The sequence below is a fragment of the Phacochoerus africanus genome, chromosome 10 (assembly GCF_016906955.1).
Source record: "Phacochoerus africanus isolate WHEZ1 chromosome 10, ROS_Pafr_v1, whole genome shotgun sequence".
Lineage (NCBI taxonomy): Eukaryota > Metazoa > Chordata > Mammalia > Artiodactyla > Suidae > Phacochoerus > Phacochoerus africanus.
In genome coordinates, this window is record NC_062553.1 from 96,088,202 (window position 1) to 96,105,993 (window position 17,792).

Below are 17,792 nucleotides of genomic sequence, written 5' to 3' on the forward strand. Positions count from 1 at the left end.
TAAAGATGTTAAATATTGTCTGATGTCATGATGTCTTTGGTGAAGAAAACTGTTAATTCTTTGAAATATTAAAAATCTAGGGATGTATTTGAAAGAAGACGTATTCAACTACTTTTTGCATTTTCTAGGGCCGCTCCCGCAGCATATGGAGTTTCGCAGGTTAGGAGTCTAATCGGAGCTGTAGCCGCTGGCCTATGCCACAACCACAGCAACTTGGGATCCAAGCCACATCTGCGACCTATACCACAGCTCGTGGCAACGCCAGATCCCTAACCCGCTGAGCAAGGCCAGGAATCAAACCCGCAACCTCATGGTTCCTAGTCGGATTCGTTAAACACTGAGCCACGACGGGAACTTCCATATTCAACTACTTTAAAAAGCAGATTTTTCTCTCAGACTACAGTTTGAGGTATAATAACCTATGTAGACTATTGATTTATATTCTTCGGTACCAATTTTACCACCTGTGCTATAAAGATGAAGTCAGGGAGGGAAGTTGAGCATACATTAGCTAACCCAAAACTAAGTCATGTTTGTAGGGAGGAGAAAAACTTATATTTTAGGTTAATGTGTGGACTTTTTTGTTAGGTTTAAGGAAAGACCAAAGCCAGTGTATCTGAAGCCGCATATCTCCCTTTGGCGGGCAATATACACTGATGTAATTTCTCTTAACATTTTACTTCCGCCAAGTAGCAGAGATTTCTATTAATCTATAGCAAATGAGGAAGAAGATTGGTTATAAATGCCTAAATTTATACAAGTGAATGAAACTTTCATTATGATCTTTTTTTGATCCATGAATTTTTTAGAAATCTAAAAATTTTGCATTTCCCAATACACAGATGTTTAAATGTCTTTTTACTATTCATTTCTAATCTGATTAATTAGAGGCCACAGATCATAGTCTATGTGATATTCTTAATATTCATTAAGACTTTTTTATGATAAGACATGGGAGTATGATTTTGGAAACATTTCATGAGTACTTGAGAAAATGTCTAGTATCATTTGGTCATTTCTTGCCCCAAAAGTAGGAATGTTGGTAGTGATTAATAGCAAATATCCGTAAAAGCCTTTTAACAGTAATTTTAAATGTTTGCTTTAGTCCATTTCTAAAAGAATTCTTGTATTTCTCCAAAGAGTTTTCAACTTTTTTGTCTCATTTTTACTTTGTTATCTCAGGTTAAGTAAATATTCAGCCATCATCATGTGGCAGTTAAACTGTGGACTGGATCAAGAGAGGTGCATAACACATTTTTATCTTTCTTTGTATACTACTCACCAGACCCAGAAGTATGATCCAATCCTGTTATTAATATCTATATTAAAAATTATATAGTGGAGTTCTCATTGTGGTTCAGCGGGTTGAAAACCCAACTAGTACTCGTGAGGATGCGGATTCCATCCCTGGCCTCTCCCAGTGGATTAAGGATCCTGCATTGCCGCAAGCTGCGTCATAGGTTGCAGATGCAGCTCAGATCCCACATTACTGTAAATGTGGCGTAAGCAGGCAGCTGCAGCTCTGATTCAACCCAGGGCTGGAAGTAGCCAGGGAACTTCCATATTCCACAGGTGTGGCCCTACAAAGAAAAAAATAAAAGGAAAAATTGGTATTTATATAATTCAGTAATTATATAAATAGATGCAGAAAAAGCATTTGACAAATCCAACCCCCATTCATGATTAAAAAAAAAAAAAAAAAAACCTCTCATGTAAACTAGGAACAAAAGGAAACTTCCTTCATTTTATAAAGAATATCTACAAAAAACCTACAACTGCAGAACTGAAAGCTTTCCCACTAAGATCAGGAATAAAGCAAGGATGTGTCCTCTTAACACTTCTTTCAGCATCACACTGAAAGTACTAGCTAATGCCATTTGACCCCTCCCCTCCAAATAAAGGAAATAAAAGGTATATACATTGGGAAAGAAGAATTTGTTTGCAGATAATATGATTGTCTATGTAGAAAATCCAAAAGAATTTAAAAAAGAAAAAAAGACTGGAACAAAGAAGTGATTATAACAGTGTTGTAGAATACTAGGATAATATACAAAAGTCATTTGCTTTCCTAAATAGCAGCAATGAACAAATGGAATTTGAAACAAAAACACAATGTCATTTATATTAGCACCCCCAAAATTAAACAGGTGTAAATCTAATCAAATATACAAGATCTGTTTTGTGATTTTGTGTGAAAACTATAAAACTCTCATGAAAGATAGCAAAGAACTAAATAAATGAAGATGGTCCATGTTCATGGATAAGAAGACTCAATATTTTCAAAATGTCATTTCTTTCCAAGTTGATCTATAAATTTAGTGCAATTCCAATTGTAATTCTAGGAGGTTATTTTATGGATATTAAAGAACTGAATCGAAAGTTTGCATGGAGAGGTGCCATACCCAGAATAGACAATGATACAGTGAAAAAGAAGAACAAAGTTCAGGACTGACGCTGTACCAGACTTCAATACCAATTCTCAACCTACAGTAATCAAGAGAGGGTGATATTGGGGAAAGAACAGACAAATAGATCAATGGAACAGAATATAGAGCCCAGACGTAGACCCACATAAATACAGTCAGCTTATCTTTGATAAAGGAGGAAAGGCAGTACAATGGAGCAAAGGTAGTCTTTAAAACAAATGTGATGTTAGAACAATTAGACATTCACATGTAAAATAAATGAATCTAAATTCAGACCTTACACAGAAATTAATTCAAAATTGGTCACAGACCTACATGTAAAATATAAAACTAAAACTCCTAGAAGATAACATAAGAGAAAATCTAGATAATCTTAGGTTTGGCAATGAGTTTTTAGTTACAGCATCAAAAAGATGATCCATGAATGAAATAACTGGTAAGTTGGACTTCATTAAGTTTTTTTGTTTTGTTTGGTTTGGTTTTTAGGGCCACACCCATAGCATATGGAGGTTCCCAGGCTAGAGGTCTAATCAGAGCTGTAGCTGCCAGCCTATGCCACAGCCACAGCAACACAGGATCTGAGCCACATCTCCGACCTACACCACAGCTCACGGCAACGCCATATCCTTAACCCACTGAGTGAGGCCAGAGTTCAAACCCGCAACCTCAGGTTCCTAATGGGATTCATTTCCATTGCGCCACAAGGGGAACTCTGGACTTCATTAAAATTAAAATTTTCTGCTCCGTAAAAGACAGTATCAAAAAATGAAAATTCAAACCATAGATTGAGGGAGAATATTTACAAAAACTTACCTAATAAAGGACTGTTATCCAAAATACATGAAGTACTCTTAAAACATAACAATAAGAAAACAGAGAACTTGATTAGAAAATGAGCCAAAGACCTTAACAAACACCTCACCAAAGATTTACAGATAGTAAATACACATATGAAAAAACACTCTAAATCATATGGGAAAATGCAAATTGAAACAATGAGACACCATTCATTATACCAAATAAGTGCTACACATACCTATTAGATTGGCCAAAATCCAAAGCATTGACACCAGCAAACACTGACAGAGAGCAAAAGGAACTCTCATTCATTGCTGGTGGGAATACAAAATGGCACAGCCATTTTTGAAGGCAGTTGGGTGTTTTCTTACAAAACTAGATATATTCTTACTATAGGATCCAATAATTGCATTCTTCTCTGTTTAGCCAAAAGAGTTGAAAACTTACGTTCACACAGAAATCTGCACAGGGATGTTTATCACAGCCTTTGTTTTTTTATAATCGCCAAAACTTGGAATCAGCCAAGATGTCCTTTAGTTGATGAGAGGTAACTAAACTTTGGTACATCCAAGCAATGGAATGTTATTCAGCACTTGAAAGAAATGAGCTGTCTCACCATGTAAAGACATGGAGGAATCTTAAATGCCTATTACTAAGTGAAAGAAGCTAGTTTGAAAAGGTTACATACTATATGATTCCAACTATGACATTCTGAAAAAAGCTAACTATGGAGACAGTGAAAAAGATCAGTGGTTACTAGGGATTAAGGAGGAGAGGAAGATGAATAAGTGTAGGCAAAGCATAGAGGATTTTTAGGACCATGAAACTGTTGTATATGATACTGTAATGGTGGGTATGTCATTATCAGTTTGTCCAAACCCATAAAATGTACAATACCAAGAGTGAACTGTAATGTATACTGTGGACTCCAGATGTTAATATTGTGTGGTGGAGGTACGTCAGTCTTAACAAATGTACCACTGTATTGCAGCCTGTTGATAATAACGGGAAGCTATGCGTGTACCAAGGCAGGAAGTATTGGGGAAATCTGTAACTTCCCTTCAATTTTGCTGTGAACCTAAACTGCTCTAACAAATAGTCTATTTAAAAAATTACATGAAAGGGAGTTCCTGTTATGGCACAGCAGAAACGAATCCAACTAGTATCCATGAGGATGCGGGTTTGATCCCTGGCCTTATTCAGTGGGTCATCGATCTGGCATTGCCATGATTTGTGGTGTAGGTTGCATATGCAGCTCGGATACCCCGTGCTGTGACTGTGGCATAGGCTGGCAGCTGTAGCTCCAATTTGACCCCTAGCCGGGGAACTTCCATATGCTGCAGGTGCAGCCTAAAAAGCAAAAAAAAAAAATTTAGATGAGTTATGATGAACATAGGAGAAATCTCAAATTTCACACCATAAAACTACCTTTTCATGGGCTAGCAACTTACTACATGAACATACGTGAAACATTAAAGTTTTATTTCTTATATGCTAACAGTTGTGTTAATAAAAGATAAATTTAATCATCTGATTTACAGCATAGGGTTAAAGATCTTCATTATAATAAGAGTGTATTAATTTGGAGTCAATTTAGAAGCTTATTTTAAACCTTAAAGACATATTGATATGCACTACTTCAGTTATAATAAAGATAACTGAATATTAATTAGCAGTGTATTGTCAACAAAGCAGGTTTATCCAAAGCATCATTTACAATTAGTTACAAATAACCACACCCATTTTAAAAATAGAAGCAAATAATTATGAAGAACCAGTCATTATAATGATCTTAGCTTTAGTTTCATTTGCAAAATTTTAAATTTTATTGTATAATTGATAAGCTTGCCTGATTTTATTGATTAAAAACTTTTGAGCCAGAAATATTTTATGTTCACATTAATAAAACATTTTTATTATTTCCATTGGCTGTTGATAAGCTTTGCAAAAGAAAATTAACCATTTTAGAATTTATATACCCATGTACCTTTCAGGCTCTAGGTTGTCTATGGTGTGGTACCACTGTCTAGTTCTATGCTTCCTTTTTAAATATATGATACAAGTATATGGAAAGGAAAACTGTAATACGAGAAAGGAGCTCATTTATTTTTTTCTCCTTGGAATTCCTCAACCTCTATTAACTACCTGGTATGTTTACTTAGAATTCCTTGGCATTCTGTACTTAAAGTGATTTCTGAAATCCTGAGATAGGTAGCTCTTTGAAGATTGAGTTGTTTTTATATATTTTTTTAATCACTATGGTCCTGCTGTACAGAGAGGGTGAGTGTGGTATTTCTGTTATGAACAAGTCATTTTACTTTTTCATTATTCCTTTTTTTTTTTTTAAGGCCCACACCTGCAGCATCTGGAAGTTCCCAGGCTAGGGGTTGAATCGGAGCTGCAGCTGTCCACCTACACCACAGCCACAGCAGCTTGGGATCTGAGCCACGTCTGCGACCTACACCACAGCTCACAGCAAGGCCAGATCCTTAACACCCTGAGCGAGGCCAGGGATCGAACCTGCATCCTCAAGGATATTAGTCGAGTTCAGTACTGCTGAGCCACGATGGGAACTCCTTTCCCTCTTTTTTTTTTTTTTTTAAGGTTTTACAAATATATTTATTTACAATATGATTCGAATTTATAGGAGTGTGCTGAAAAACAAGGCCAAATTGAACGAGCCATTAGAGAGAAAAGAGCAGTGGAAGAAGAGCTAGAAAAGGTAAAAAAGAAAAGGAAAAAATAACTACCTAAACCCAACTGCAAATATTCAACATTACTATCTACTTTCATCATACTATCTACTAGCAACCCTTATATTATAAGTATTCTCCTGGTGAGTGCTTTTATTTGCTTGGAATATTTTCAGAATCTTCATTTAGATGGTATTGCCTAAATACATTTCTTTACAAGGGTGGACACATTATTTAAACTTTTTACCTAAAGGTTTAAGTTTTACAAAGTAAACACATTATTTGTTTAGACCTCATTCCCATATTTTTTTATTGTCTTTCTTTTCTTTTTAAGTTTCCTGCCAACTTTTCTTGGACCGTCTATAAATATAGCAAGTATATATAATCCCAAAATTACAATATTGCTATGATTTCTACCTTTTCAAAGTACAGATTTTTATTTGTAGCTGGAAAAAAATATTTACCCCAGTGATTTTTTGTTTGTTTGTTTGTCTTTTGTCTTTTGAGGGCTGTACTCGTGGCATATGGAGGTCCCCAGACTAGGGGTCTAATCAGAGCTATTGCTGCTAGTCTACGTCAGAGCAACAGCAACATCAGATCCGAGCCATGTCTGCGACCTACACCACAGCTTATGGCAACACCAGATACTTAACCCACAGAGCAAGGTGGGGGATCTAACCGGCAACCTCACGGTTCCTGGTCGAATTCGTATTTGCTGCACCACGATGGGAACTCCTACCCCAGTGACATTTAGGAAAAGAATATAAATTTTCTTATTTAGATAACTTTTTATTAGCAGTAAATATCCCATTCATTTAAAATACCTTGCAGTGAAAATAAGGCTAAATTTGATTTGGCACATACTGTGCTTTAGGCATTGTATTAAGAACTTTCATAGAGAGGTTAAGTAACTTGCCCAGTGGTTTAAAAAAAAAAAATAGCAAACATAGGAGTTTCCTACTGTGGTATAATGGGATCTGTGGCATCTCTGCAACACCAGGACACAGGTTCAACCCTGGCCCAGTACAGTTAAAGGATCTGGTGTTGCCACAGTTGTGCACAACTGCAGGTTGATCTCATTCCTGACCCAGGGACTTGTCATGGGGCAGCCAAAAAAAAAAAAAGAAAGAAAGAAAATGTGGAATCAGAGCTATGTAGTTCAAAAAATGTAACATATATCTACATTATTGACATAAAAAGATTATGACATCATATAGTAAAAGAGTAATTTACAAAGCAGAATATAGAATGTAATCCCATTCATGGAGGAGGGAAATATATATCTATATTATGTTCAAGGTAGGTCCTTCATGGTCACCCCTCTCCTGCAAGGTTGATCCCTTCTGAGTTGTCCTCTGTTATGGAATAGGAATAGATCCCATTTAGATTGGCATCTGCTATACATCAGGGTTGAGGATGAATTTTTTGATATCACATGGCATAGGTTAAGGAATAGGTTTTGTTGGGGAAATGTAAAACCTACAAGACTAAAGGCAACCGGTAAAGATAAGTCAAAGTACTGCTGGTACTGCAGTAAAGGTCTGTATTTCAGTCATAGGGCACAGATATGCTGACACTCTTTGTAGAGCAAGAGTGACAGCCTCATCAGTGGGAGAAGACACAGGTTACTTGGCCAGGCAATCTCGATTTTGAGGGTACCTGTGTGTTGTAGACTTTGTCTGAAAATATGAGCTGCCTACCACCTGGTCACCTTGCAGTTCCTCTATGTTGTAGGAGGAAGCCCTGTCTCATAGGAAGCAGAGCTAGGAGAGGAAAAACCCCCATTTTGCTCAGCTCACTGTCTGGTTAATCTGGAGTGAGATTCTGCAGTCACTTTGTCACTTTTGGGTAGTTCTGTTTATACAGTACAGCATGTATCTGTACTTTTGAATATTGCAGTACAGACTTGTCTTAAAGGTGTTCATCAAATAAAGCAGTTGGCTCCAGGTGGTGAATTCGGAGGGGTTTTTTTGTTGTTGGTTTTTTTTTTTTTATCTTCAGCTAGTTTACATTTCTTTATAAAATGTTAAAACTATTTAAATAGTTTACAGCGAATATGAATAATTTCAAAAATAAGCAATTATTCTGTCAATTTTCAGCATTTATTTTGTAAATGTGAAACAACCAAAATTAATTATTGATATATTTTAATGTTATAGTGGGAATAGATGAACACATGATCATTGGTTTTTATTTGTCATTTATTTCAGTTTCTAAACTGTATAATTTTTAAGACAGTTTCCTTCTGCAAGGTAATAGACATAAAAGCCTCTTCTGCAGATTTACCATGAAGGCAGAATAAATGAAAGTGATTACAGAAAACTGGAAGAAATGCACCAAAGGTGCCTGGTTGCAGACCGTTCAAAAGATGATCTTCAGCTAAGACTTAGAAGAGCAGAAAATAAACTCAAACAACTTGAAATAAAGTAAGTTATTCTTTTGGATTTTCAAACTCATATAATTTTGACATTTTTATCTTTTATGGGGCTCATTATTATACCTTATGTTGAAAGCAAGACTTTTTAGCATCAAATAGAGTTTTTTCAAGATTATTTTAGAGGAAGAAATGACTTTTTCAGGAAGAAAAGGTACAGTACTGTACCATTTTATTTTAAATTTCCCATTTCTGGCAGTGTTACTTAGTATAGTAAAACTTAATTTAAGTTGCATGAAATCTTGATCTCTGTCGTAGAATATGTTTAATAGATATTTTAAAAATAAAGAGGAATGATAATTGGCAATATGGCAGGAGGTCCTCAGACTACGTCCCTACACAGAAACAAGTATTTGAGGCAGCCTTTGTGGCAAAAGCCACAAGACATGGATCCAGACCTGTTCTACCACAGTTTAAGGCAGTCTTACATGGCCAGGGATTCACCCAAGGGACCCAGAAGAAATCATGCCCGTGGATGCCCCCATAACAGACCTGCCAACCCCAGACCTGACTGGTAAAGAATCTAGTAAACATGACTCCACCAAAGGAAACTATTTAATAAAGCTCTAGTAACCAACCCAAAACAAATGGAGATCCATGATGCTGAAAAACTGCAGGTAGGCTAAACATCAAGCGCTTCACTGAGACACATTATTATCAAAATGTTAAAAGTCAAATAAAACAGTGATTCTCAGTGTTAGTAAAAATTCGAAAGAGGTTTCCCATTGATTTTCTAGGTGAGTGATAATGGTTCAATCTATATTTTCTTAGTTAAGTAAGATTGCTAAATTGAACATATATGCCTAGTGTGACATAACATTGTGAAGCCACATAATTTAAATCTACAGTGAAAAGAAATGGCTCAGAACAAAGAAAACGGGTCTTTAGTATGAAATATATACAGACTTCTGATTTCTACTACAGATCATTAAGTTTAAAGGCTACTTTTGTTTTGTTTTTGTAATCAGTTCCTCGGAAGAGCTATCACGGTGCCAAGAAATGATTCAGAAACTTCAAAAGGTGTTGGAGTCAGAGAGAGAGAACTGTGGATTTGTCAGTGAAGAAAGGCTGAGACTTCAGCAGGAAAATGAACAATTACAGAAACAGGCTGAAGAGTTAAGAAAGATTGCTCTTGAGGCTCAAAAACAAGCCAAATTAAAGGTATTTTCAAGACTGGTTAGGATTAAATGTATACTTGTGAAAATCAAAATACTGAGAATATTTAGAGAGACCTAGTAAAACATTTTTAAAGCCCTTTTTTTTTTTTGCCTTCTCATCAGATAGCACTAAATCATAAAGGAGAGCATTAACCAGTCTTTTCTGTGTTGTAGAACTTGGCAGGCATACTTGAAAATGATTGCTATCCACACACAAAAAAAAATTCTTTTTCAACCATGAAATACACTGGTATTTCTGCCAAAGCAATTTAAGCAGTGCTAGCAAAACTATAGATTAGATAACTTTACAGACTGCCATCCTCTCTTTTCCTCTATAATAGCCTCTCAAAAATCGAACTCTTAAAACTAGCTGTATAGAGGATGGTACATCAGTATGCCCTGAAAACCACTCATAGGTAGTCTAAAAATTCCATGCCAGGAAGAAAGCAAGGAATAAAAATCTCCTCTAGAAAAAAAAAATCCATTTTATTTTCTCTCTCCTTGTCCCCCTTCTGCTCTAATGCTTACATGGCTTGGCAATAAGAACATGATAACTTGTTTGAGGAAGTTTTAAGAATCTCAGGTATCAACATCAACATATTGTTTGCCTTTCCCCATTCTATGTGACTTTTTGTAAAAAGTGGTATTACCTTTTTATGATAAAGATCTGTATCTTCCAGTTTCATAGCAAGAATGTGGGGTGGTAGCATTAGTGTTTCACTTTGTTTTTTGTTACTGCAAGGACTCACAAGAAATCACATTCCAGCGTAATTCATATCAGCATGTATTTATGGAATGCTTCCTATTGTAAGTATCAAACACTGTGGTTATTTATAAAAGCTCAAACTCTGAAAAAGAGACCCTTACTTATCATATAAAGTTTGTACTTTATGCTTTAGGCCATGGGGAATCTTTGAAAAACAAAGGGGAAGAAGGATCACAACTACAAGATCTCAAGACTTGATATAAAAGTATAGGACTTACGACAATGTGTAATCAACATAAGAATAATAAAAATCAACCTGATCAATAGAACAAAACAAAGTCTAGAAACAAAGTCATTTTTGTTTTTCTCTTTTTATGGCTGTACTGCAGCATATGGAAGTTCCCGGGCTAGGGGTCAAATTGGAGCTGCAGCTGTGGCCACACAATATATGGCTACTGCCATGGCAATAGTGAATCCGAGCCACATCCATGACTACGCCAAAGCTTCCTTAACCTACTGAGTGCTGCCAAAAATCGAACTTGCATCCTCATAGAGACAATGTTGGCTCCTAACCCACCCCACAACGGGAGCTTCCAAACTCGTTTTTCATAACCACCTCATTTATAACAAAGGAACCACACAAGTTCAGTAGGGAAAGAATTATCTTTACAATAAATTATGTTAGATCAACTGGGTCTATATTTTTAAAAATAAACTCTGACCCCTGTATCACACCATACATTTAAATTAATTTGAGCTGCCTTATTGACCTAAATGCAAAACATAAAACAATGGGACTTCAAGTACAAAATCTTCATGACCTTGGCTAGGGAAGAATTTCTTAAACAGAACAAAAAGAGCACTAATCATAATGAAAAGATAGATGAATTGGATTTCATTAAAAGATTTTTCAGTCATCAGAAGAGACACCATTAAGAGAGTGAAAAGTTAGAGGAAGTAGTTCTCATATATACAACAACAACAAAAAAAGACTCATATCTAGAATATAAAAACTCTTACTAATTAATAAGGAAAAAACAGTTAACAATAAGGAAAAAAGAGACACTCCATTTCCAAAAATGGGCAAAAGATTTACATTCACACATTATAAAAGAAAATATGTGAAAAAAGTTTCAACTTCATTATTTATCAGGGAAAAAAAGATTACAATTACAATGAGATACTACCACATATCTACCAGAATAGCTAAAATTTTTAAAACAGACAATATCAAATGGTGACAGAGATGTAAAACAACTGATACTTTCTTAAGTTATTTTGGTGAATATAAATTGGTACAACCACCATTTAGCCGTATCTTTTAAAGTTATACATACATTCATATACACATGCTATGCCAAATAACAGTACTACTTAATAACCAGTGGCTGTAAGTGCTTATCAAAACATGTATAGAAGAATATTCATAAAAGATTTAATTATATCAAAACACTGAAAATAACTCAGTTGTCCATCAACATGAAATAATGTAAATAAGTTGTGGTATGTTCATATAATGGAATAGATGCAGCAGTGAAAAGGAATGAATGATGTCTAGAAGCAATGGTGGATGAGTCTCACTGACATAACATTGGACAAAGAAGCCAGACATAAAAGGCTTATAGTTTATTAGTATCATAATATGAAGAATAGGCATAGTGAAGTGAAGAATAGGCATAGTTACCTATAAGGATGGCAGCAGAATAGTAGTTACATTTTAGGTAGATTAGTATTAGAAGGGCACCTGAGAGAGCCTCCTGGGGTCTCTAAATCTGGGTGGTGACTCTGGTCTATCAATATGTGTGTAAAAATTGAGTTGTACCCTTAGGATTTATATACTTTATTGTAAGAGAGAGAAATATTGGCCCTGGAAAGTGGGTGGATTATAGATAAACAAGAATGGCTATGAGTTTGATGATTGTGAAGGCTGGGTGAAAAACACATAGGGATTCATTGTAATAATCTATTTTGGGAGTTCACATCATGGCACAGTGGAAATGAACCCGACTAGTAACCATGAGGTAGCGGGTTCTATCCCCGGCCTCGCTCAATGGGTTACGGATCCGGCATTGTGGTGAGCTGTGGTGTAGGTCACAGACACAGCTCAGATCTGGCATTGCTGTGGCTGTGGTGTAGGCCAGCAGCTGCAGCTCCGATTAGACCCCTAGCCTGGGAACCTCCATATGTCATGATTGCGGCCCTAAAAAGAAGAAAAAAAAAAACTTCCTATTTTGTGTTTGCTTCAGAACACCTATGCTAAAACATTCCCATAATTTTTAAAAAATTAATGTACTTGCTGGAAAAATGTTAAATCTTCATCTTATGTTTTAAATTCCATATTCTGGAGTTCCCGTTGTGGTGCAGCAGAAACAAATCCGACTAGGAACCATGAGGTTGCGGATTCAGTCCCTGGCCTCTATCAGTGGGTAATGATCCAGCATTGCTGTGAGCTGTGGTGTAGGTCACAGACACGGGTCAGATCTGGCGTTGCTGTGGCTCTGGTATAGGCTGGCAGCGACAGCTCAATTAGACAACTAGCCTGGGAACCTCCAAATGCCTCAGGTGCGGCCCTAAAGAGACAAAAGACAAAAATAAATTCCATATTCTAAATTTCATATGAATTAATAAGAAATGAGGTGAATATTTAACTGATAGATGGAAATAACTTTTTCAGTAAAACAAAAAAAATGAAATAACTTACAAATGAACAAATATATTGGTAGATTTATATATAAGGTTTAAAAATATTTTTTCTCTCTTTTTTTTTTTTTGTCTTTTGAGGGCCACACCCATGGCACATGGAGTTTCCCAGGCTAGGGGGTCTAAACAGAGCTGTAGCTGCTGGCCTACACCACAGCCACAGCAAAGCCAGATCCGAGCCACATCTGCAACCTACACCACAGTTCACAGCAACACCAGATCCTTAACCCACTGAGCAAGGCCAGGGATCAAACCTGCAACCTCATTGTTCCTAGTCAGATTCGTTTCTGTTGCACAAGGTTGGGAACTCCTAAGGTTTAAAAATATTTAAAACCAGTTTTTAAAAGTATTTTTAAAAAGAAACTAGAGGAAATAGTTTTAATAAATATGATAAAAGACAAAGATCATATGAGGAGCTTTTAAAAATAAAAAATATTTGTAACCCGGTAGGAAAACATGTATGAGACATGAACAGAATTCAAAAACAAAACAAATTGCTGATAAACAGCTTTTTTAAGTTTAAAACTCCCTGTGTATTAAGTACAAAGTTATCAGTGTAAGTGAATGTGTAGCTGCACATGTAAAATGGTACACATGTATAAAATTTTTAAGAAAATACATCATCCCATAATTAAAGTTCATTATAGTATTATGTGTAACAAATTAAAAACAACTTATCTAGAAATACACAGTTAAATTATGGTATATCTATAAAGTGCTATATTGAGTCATGATTAAAAACCAGGTTTCCAGAAAATATATATTTATATATGTTCATAATCCTATATACACTAATCTCAGTTTTAAAAGACATAAATAGCAATTATGTAGAAGTTAAGGTAGTTATCTCTGAGTTATAGATTACAGAGACTTTATCTTTAAAATTTTTGTATTTCCATTATTTAATATACTTGTTTGACAGTTGGGGTTTCTATAATGGAAGGGAGGGGAATGAATGAGTTTCCCCTATTTGGTACTGTGTTTGATCCACTCTAAGAGTTCAGGATAGTAACTTATGTTTCTTGGAAAACAAAAAAATGACAGCTTCTCTACCAAAATTGTCCCCTTCTGCATCTAGCTTAAGAGAAGGATTATTGGTAAATGAGGCACCGAACCTCCTAACCTGCTGTGTAGTGCTGAAAACTATGTCTAGATACTTACAATGCAGCACGGCAATGGGAGAAAAATAATGTATACATGTATGTGTAACTGGGTCCCCATGCTGTACAGTGGGGGGGAAAAGTGTGTTGGGGGAAATAACAATAAAAAATAGATTAAAAAAAAAAAAGTCTTAACTGGATAGTTGTGATTCTCTTTTATGGAGGAGGGCTTTCAGATAAATTGCTGCTTTGTAGCTGATTCCTTTTATGACAACATGGGAATCTAGTGCTACACTTTGCTACTTTTCTTTCTCTTGAAAAAAGAGTGTGATCTTTCATAGATAAACTGAAAGCTAAAAAGATCAAGATAGTTGGATATTGAGAGGTCAGTTGGCTAAGAGCCTTAACAATTTATATCAAGTTTTCATTTGATCTTAAAGCCATTGCTGCTCTCTCAGCCCCAGCTTTCTCCTTTCCTAACTTCTCCCTTCTTTCTGCAAAGGATCTCCAAGTCTTTATGGTCTAAGTATCCTTCATAAGGATATAAAATTAGGAAATGGGTAGTATTTGCAATCCTGTCTACTTGAGTGAATAGTTTTATGCAGAAAAGGGACACAAAGGAGGAAGGGAAGGAGACCATAAATCCCTTTTTCCAACCCAACATTCTGAATTGAGTCATTGGAGGTGCTTTTATTTTTATAGGAGACCCGGTTGTTTTGGCCCTTATCCTTCCAACATAACTGCAGACCTGTCCAGTTTAACAGTGAGAATTGCATCAGTCAGCTAAAGGATCTGGGGTTTATTTAAAGACTAAATTTTGATACCCGAAAGCTATCTTTGATTGAATCTGCAGATGTGTTTTGACATCCTTGCTATAAATTCAAGTTCTGAAGATGTAATAGTAAACAAAAAAGACATGGTCCCCATCCTTAAAAACTTATTATTTCCATGGAAGTGGGCAAACATTAAATGTATCTTTACAAATTAATAAATGCTCTTTAGGAAGACCATAGGACACTGTGAGAGCTTATAACAGAGGGACCTGACTTTTTCTAGACACATAGTAAGAGAATTTCCCTGTAGGAGCTGTAATTGAGCTGAGTTCTAAAAGTTGAATAGAAATAACTAAGAGAAACAGGAAGGGAAAGATTATTCAAAGCAAAGGGAACAACATGGGGAAAAAAAAAAAAGAATGAGAAGGCATTATGGCAGAAACAAAGAAAAAGAAGGGAATAGTGACATAACCAAAGCTTGTGGAAGTAGATAGAGACCACGTTATCATGGGACTCTATTTTTTTTTTTTTTTTTGTCTTTTTTCTATTTCTTTGGGCTGTTTCTGCGGCATATGGAGGTTCCCAGGCTAGGGGTCTAATCGGAGCTGTAGCCACTGGCCTACGCCAGAGCCACAGCAACGCGGGATCCGAGCCGCGTCTGCAACCTACACCACAGCTCATGGCAACGCCGGATCGTCAACCCACTGAGCAAGGGCAGGGACCGAACCCGCAACCTCATGGTTCCTAGTCGGATTTGTTAACCACTGCGCCACAACGGGAACTCCATCATGGGACTTTAGAACAAGGCTTGTAAAGCTGCAAATAGATTTTCCAAGTGGAAATGTGTTAACTAGGCAAGCAGAATTCTAAAGCTATATAGATTCACAGACCAGGGGTTTTTTTAATTTAATTTTATTGGAGTATAGTTGGTTTACAATGTTGTATTCGTTTCAGGTGTATGCAAAGTGGATCAGTCATACGTACAAATGTATCCATTCTTTTTTCCCATATAGGTTATTATAAACTATTGAGTGGATTTTTCCTGTGCTGTACAGTAGGTTCTCATTAATCATCTATTTATATAGAAGTGTGTATATGTTATGCCCACCCTCCAAATTCTTCCCTCCCCCTAACAGTTTCACCTATGGTAATCATAGGTTGGTTTTGTAATCTGTAAGTTTGTTTCTGTTTTACAAATAAGTTCTTTCGTATCATTTTTTATTGAGCCCATGTATAAGTTATATCATATGATATTTGTCTTTCTCTGATTTACTTAACTCAGTATGATAATCTCTAGATCCATCCATGTTACTGCAAGTGGCATTATTTCATCTTTTTCTATGGCTGAATAATATTCCTGTGTGTGTGTGTGTGTGTGTGTGTGTGTGTGTGTGTGTACACACCACATCTGCTTTATCCATTCCTCTGTTGATGGACATTTAGGTTGCTTCTGTGTCTTGGCTGTTGTAGATAGTGCTGCAGTTAACATTGAGGTGCATGTATCTTTTCAAGTGATCAGTTTTTAATACATTGTGAGAGTGAGAGAAAGAAAGATATCCAGAGAAGATTGAATCAGGGAAGGATATTCAATTCTAAATTTGTGAATTCAATAATTCAAAAATTATTAAAATAGAAGTTCCCCCTGTGGCTCAGTGGGAACAAACCCGACTAGGATCCATGAGGATGTGGATTCAATCCCTGGCCCTGCTCAGTGGGTTAAGGATCCGACCTTACCGTGAGCTATGGTATAGGTCACAGATGCAGTTCAGATCCTGTGTTTCTGTGGCTGTGGTGTAGGCTGGCAGCTGCAGCTCTGATTCAACCCCCAACCTGGGAACCTCCCATATGCTGCAGGTGCAGCCCTTTAAAAACAAACAAACAAAAAAAAATCGTTGAAATAGAGCGGGAGTCATGGAGCCTCAGGAGGTTAGCACAGCAATAATACAATACAAAATGAATAAATTCAAGGTTTTTCTGGTGCCAGTATGTATAAAGTCAAATTTTTACTTATGTATTATTTAGGAAAGCAAATTTAAGAGTTTTAGGAAGCATGTGGCATTTAGCGGGGTAGTAAAGACCGAATGTTTGCAGTTTTCCCCCATAAGCCATGGATTTTGCTGTGATGGGATTTTCCTTGGTGTTTTTTGAGTTGGTAAAATTGAATTTCTTATTCATTCTTTCTTGAGTTTAAAAGTGGCCATATTTAATAAATGACTAAAAGGCATTCCAGCTGTGACCATTTTCAAAGCACATTAAAATATCACAAGATAGGTATTCTTTTTAATATTTCTTTAGTGTAGCAAGGTAAAAATGGTCTGAGAGTACACCAAAGAAATTGTTCTAACTATTTAACCATTTTCTCAACTGCCTCAAGTATGGTAATAGATAGTTTCATCCTAGATGCATACAAGATTAGACAATTCATTGCATACATGAGGTGCTTTGAGGCATTAGGTTTAATTCTCTCCATGAACCCCAGCTGAGAAAGCTTTTAGAATATCCAAAGAGCATTTATTTGTATGTTCATTCTGCATTAAAGTATTTTTACTATAATGACATAAATAACTTTACTTCTAAGTTATTTAGAAGACATTTCCATATGAGTATCTGAAAATCATTATGGTCTTTTCCTGAAAAAAAATGCACTGTTCATTTGTACTGTAATTAAAGTGGTAAAGGAATTCCTGTATATAATTTTTTTGACTTTACAGAGTCCTTTGAAAGACAATCTTAAATTTAGTATATAAATCAAAAGTGACTTGAGGCACTCCTAAGAGGAGCTTCTGATGAACGCATCAGGGTGCCGGGGATGGCACACTTGAAGAGGGCATGGTAGCTATGCACATCCCCTATATCTTACACCTTGCTCTGTGTATCTCGTCGTCTTCTTCTTCTTCTTCTTTTTTTTTTTCTTTTTAGAGCCACTCCTGTGTCATGTGGAAGTTCCCAGGCTAGGGGTTGAGTCAGAGCAGCAGCTCTCTGGCCTGCACCACAGCCACGGCAAC

The 17,792-nt window shown here is 36.2% G+C and overlaps 1 protein-coding gene across 4 annotated transcripts in view; it reads left to right on the forward strand.

The window, feature by feature from the left end:
- SCLT1 (sodium channel and clathrin linker 1) overlaps window positions 1-17,792 on the forward strand; it is a 256,137-nt gene that overhangs the window by 184,912 nt on the left and 53,433 nt on the right. For all 4 annotated transcript variants that reach the window (XR_007137479.1, XM_047798622.1, XM_047798620.1 and 1 more), the window contains exons 15-17: window positions 5,872-5,946; window positions 8,198-8,343; window positions 9,320-9,512. Coding sequence is in view for 3 of the 4 variants with exons in the window: in XM_047798622.1 (XP_047654578.1) it covers window positions 5,872-5,946; window positions 8,198-8,343; window positions 9,320-9,512 (414 nt within the window). In the remaining variant the exon portion in view is untranslated. The remainder of the gene's footprint in view (window positions 1-5,871; window positions 5,947-8,197; window positions 8,344-9,319; window positions 9,513-17,792) is intronic.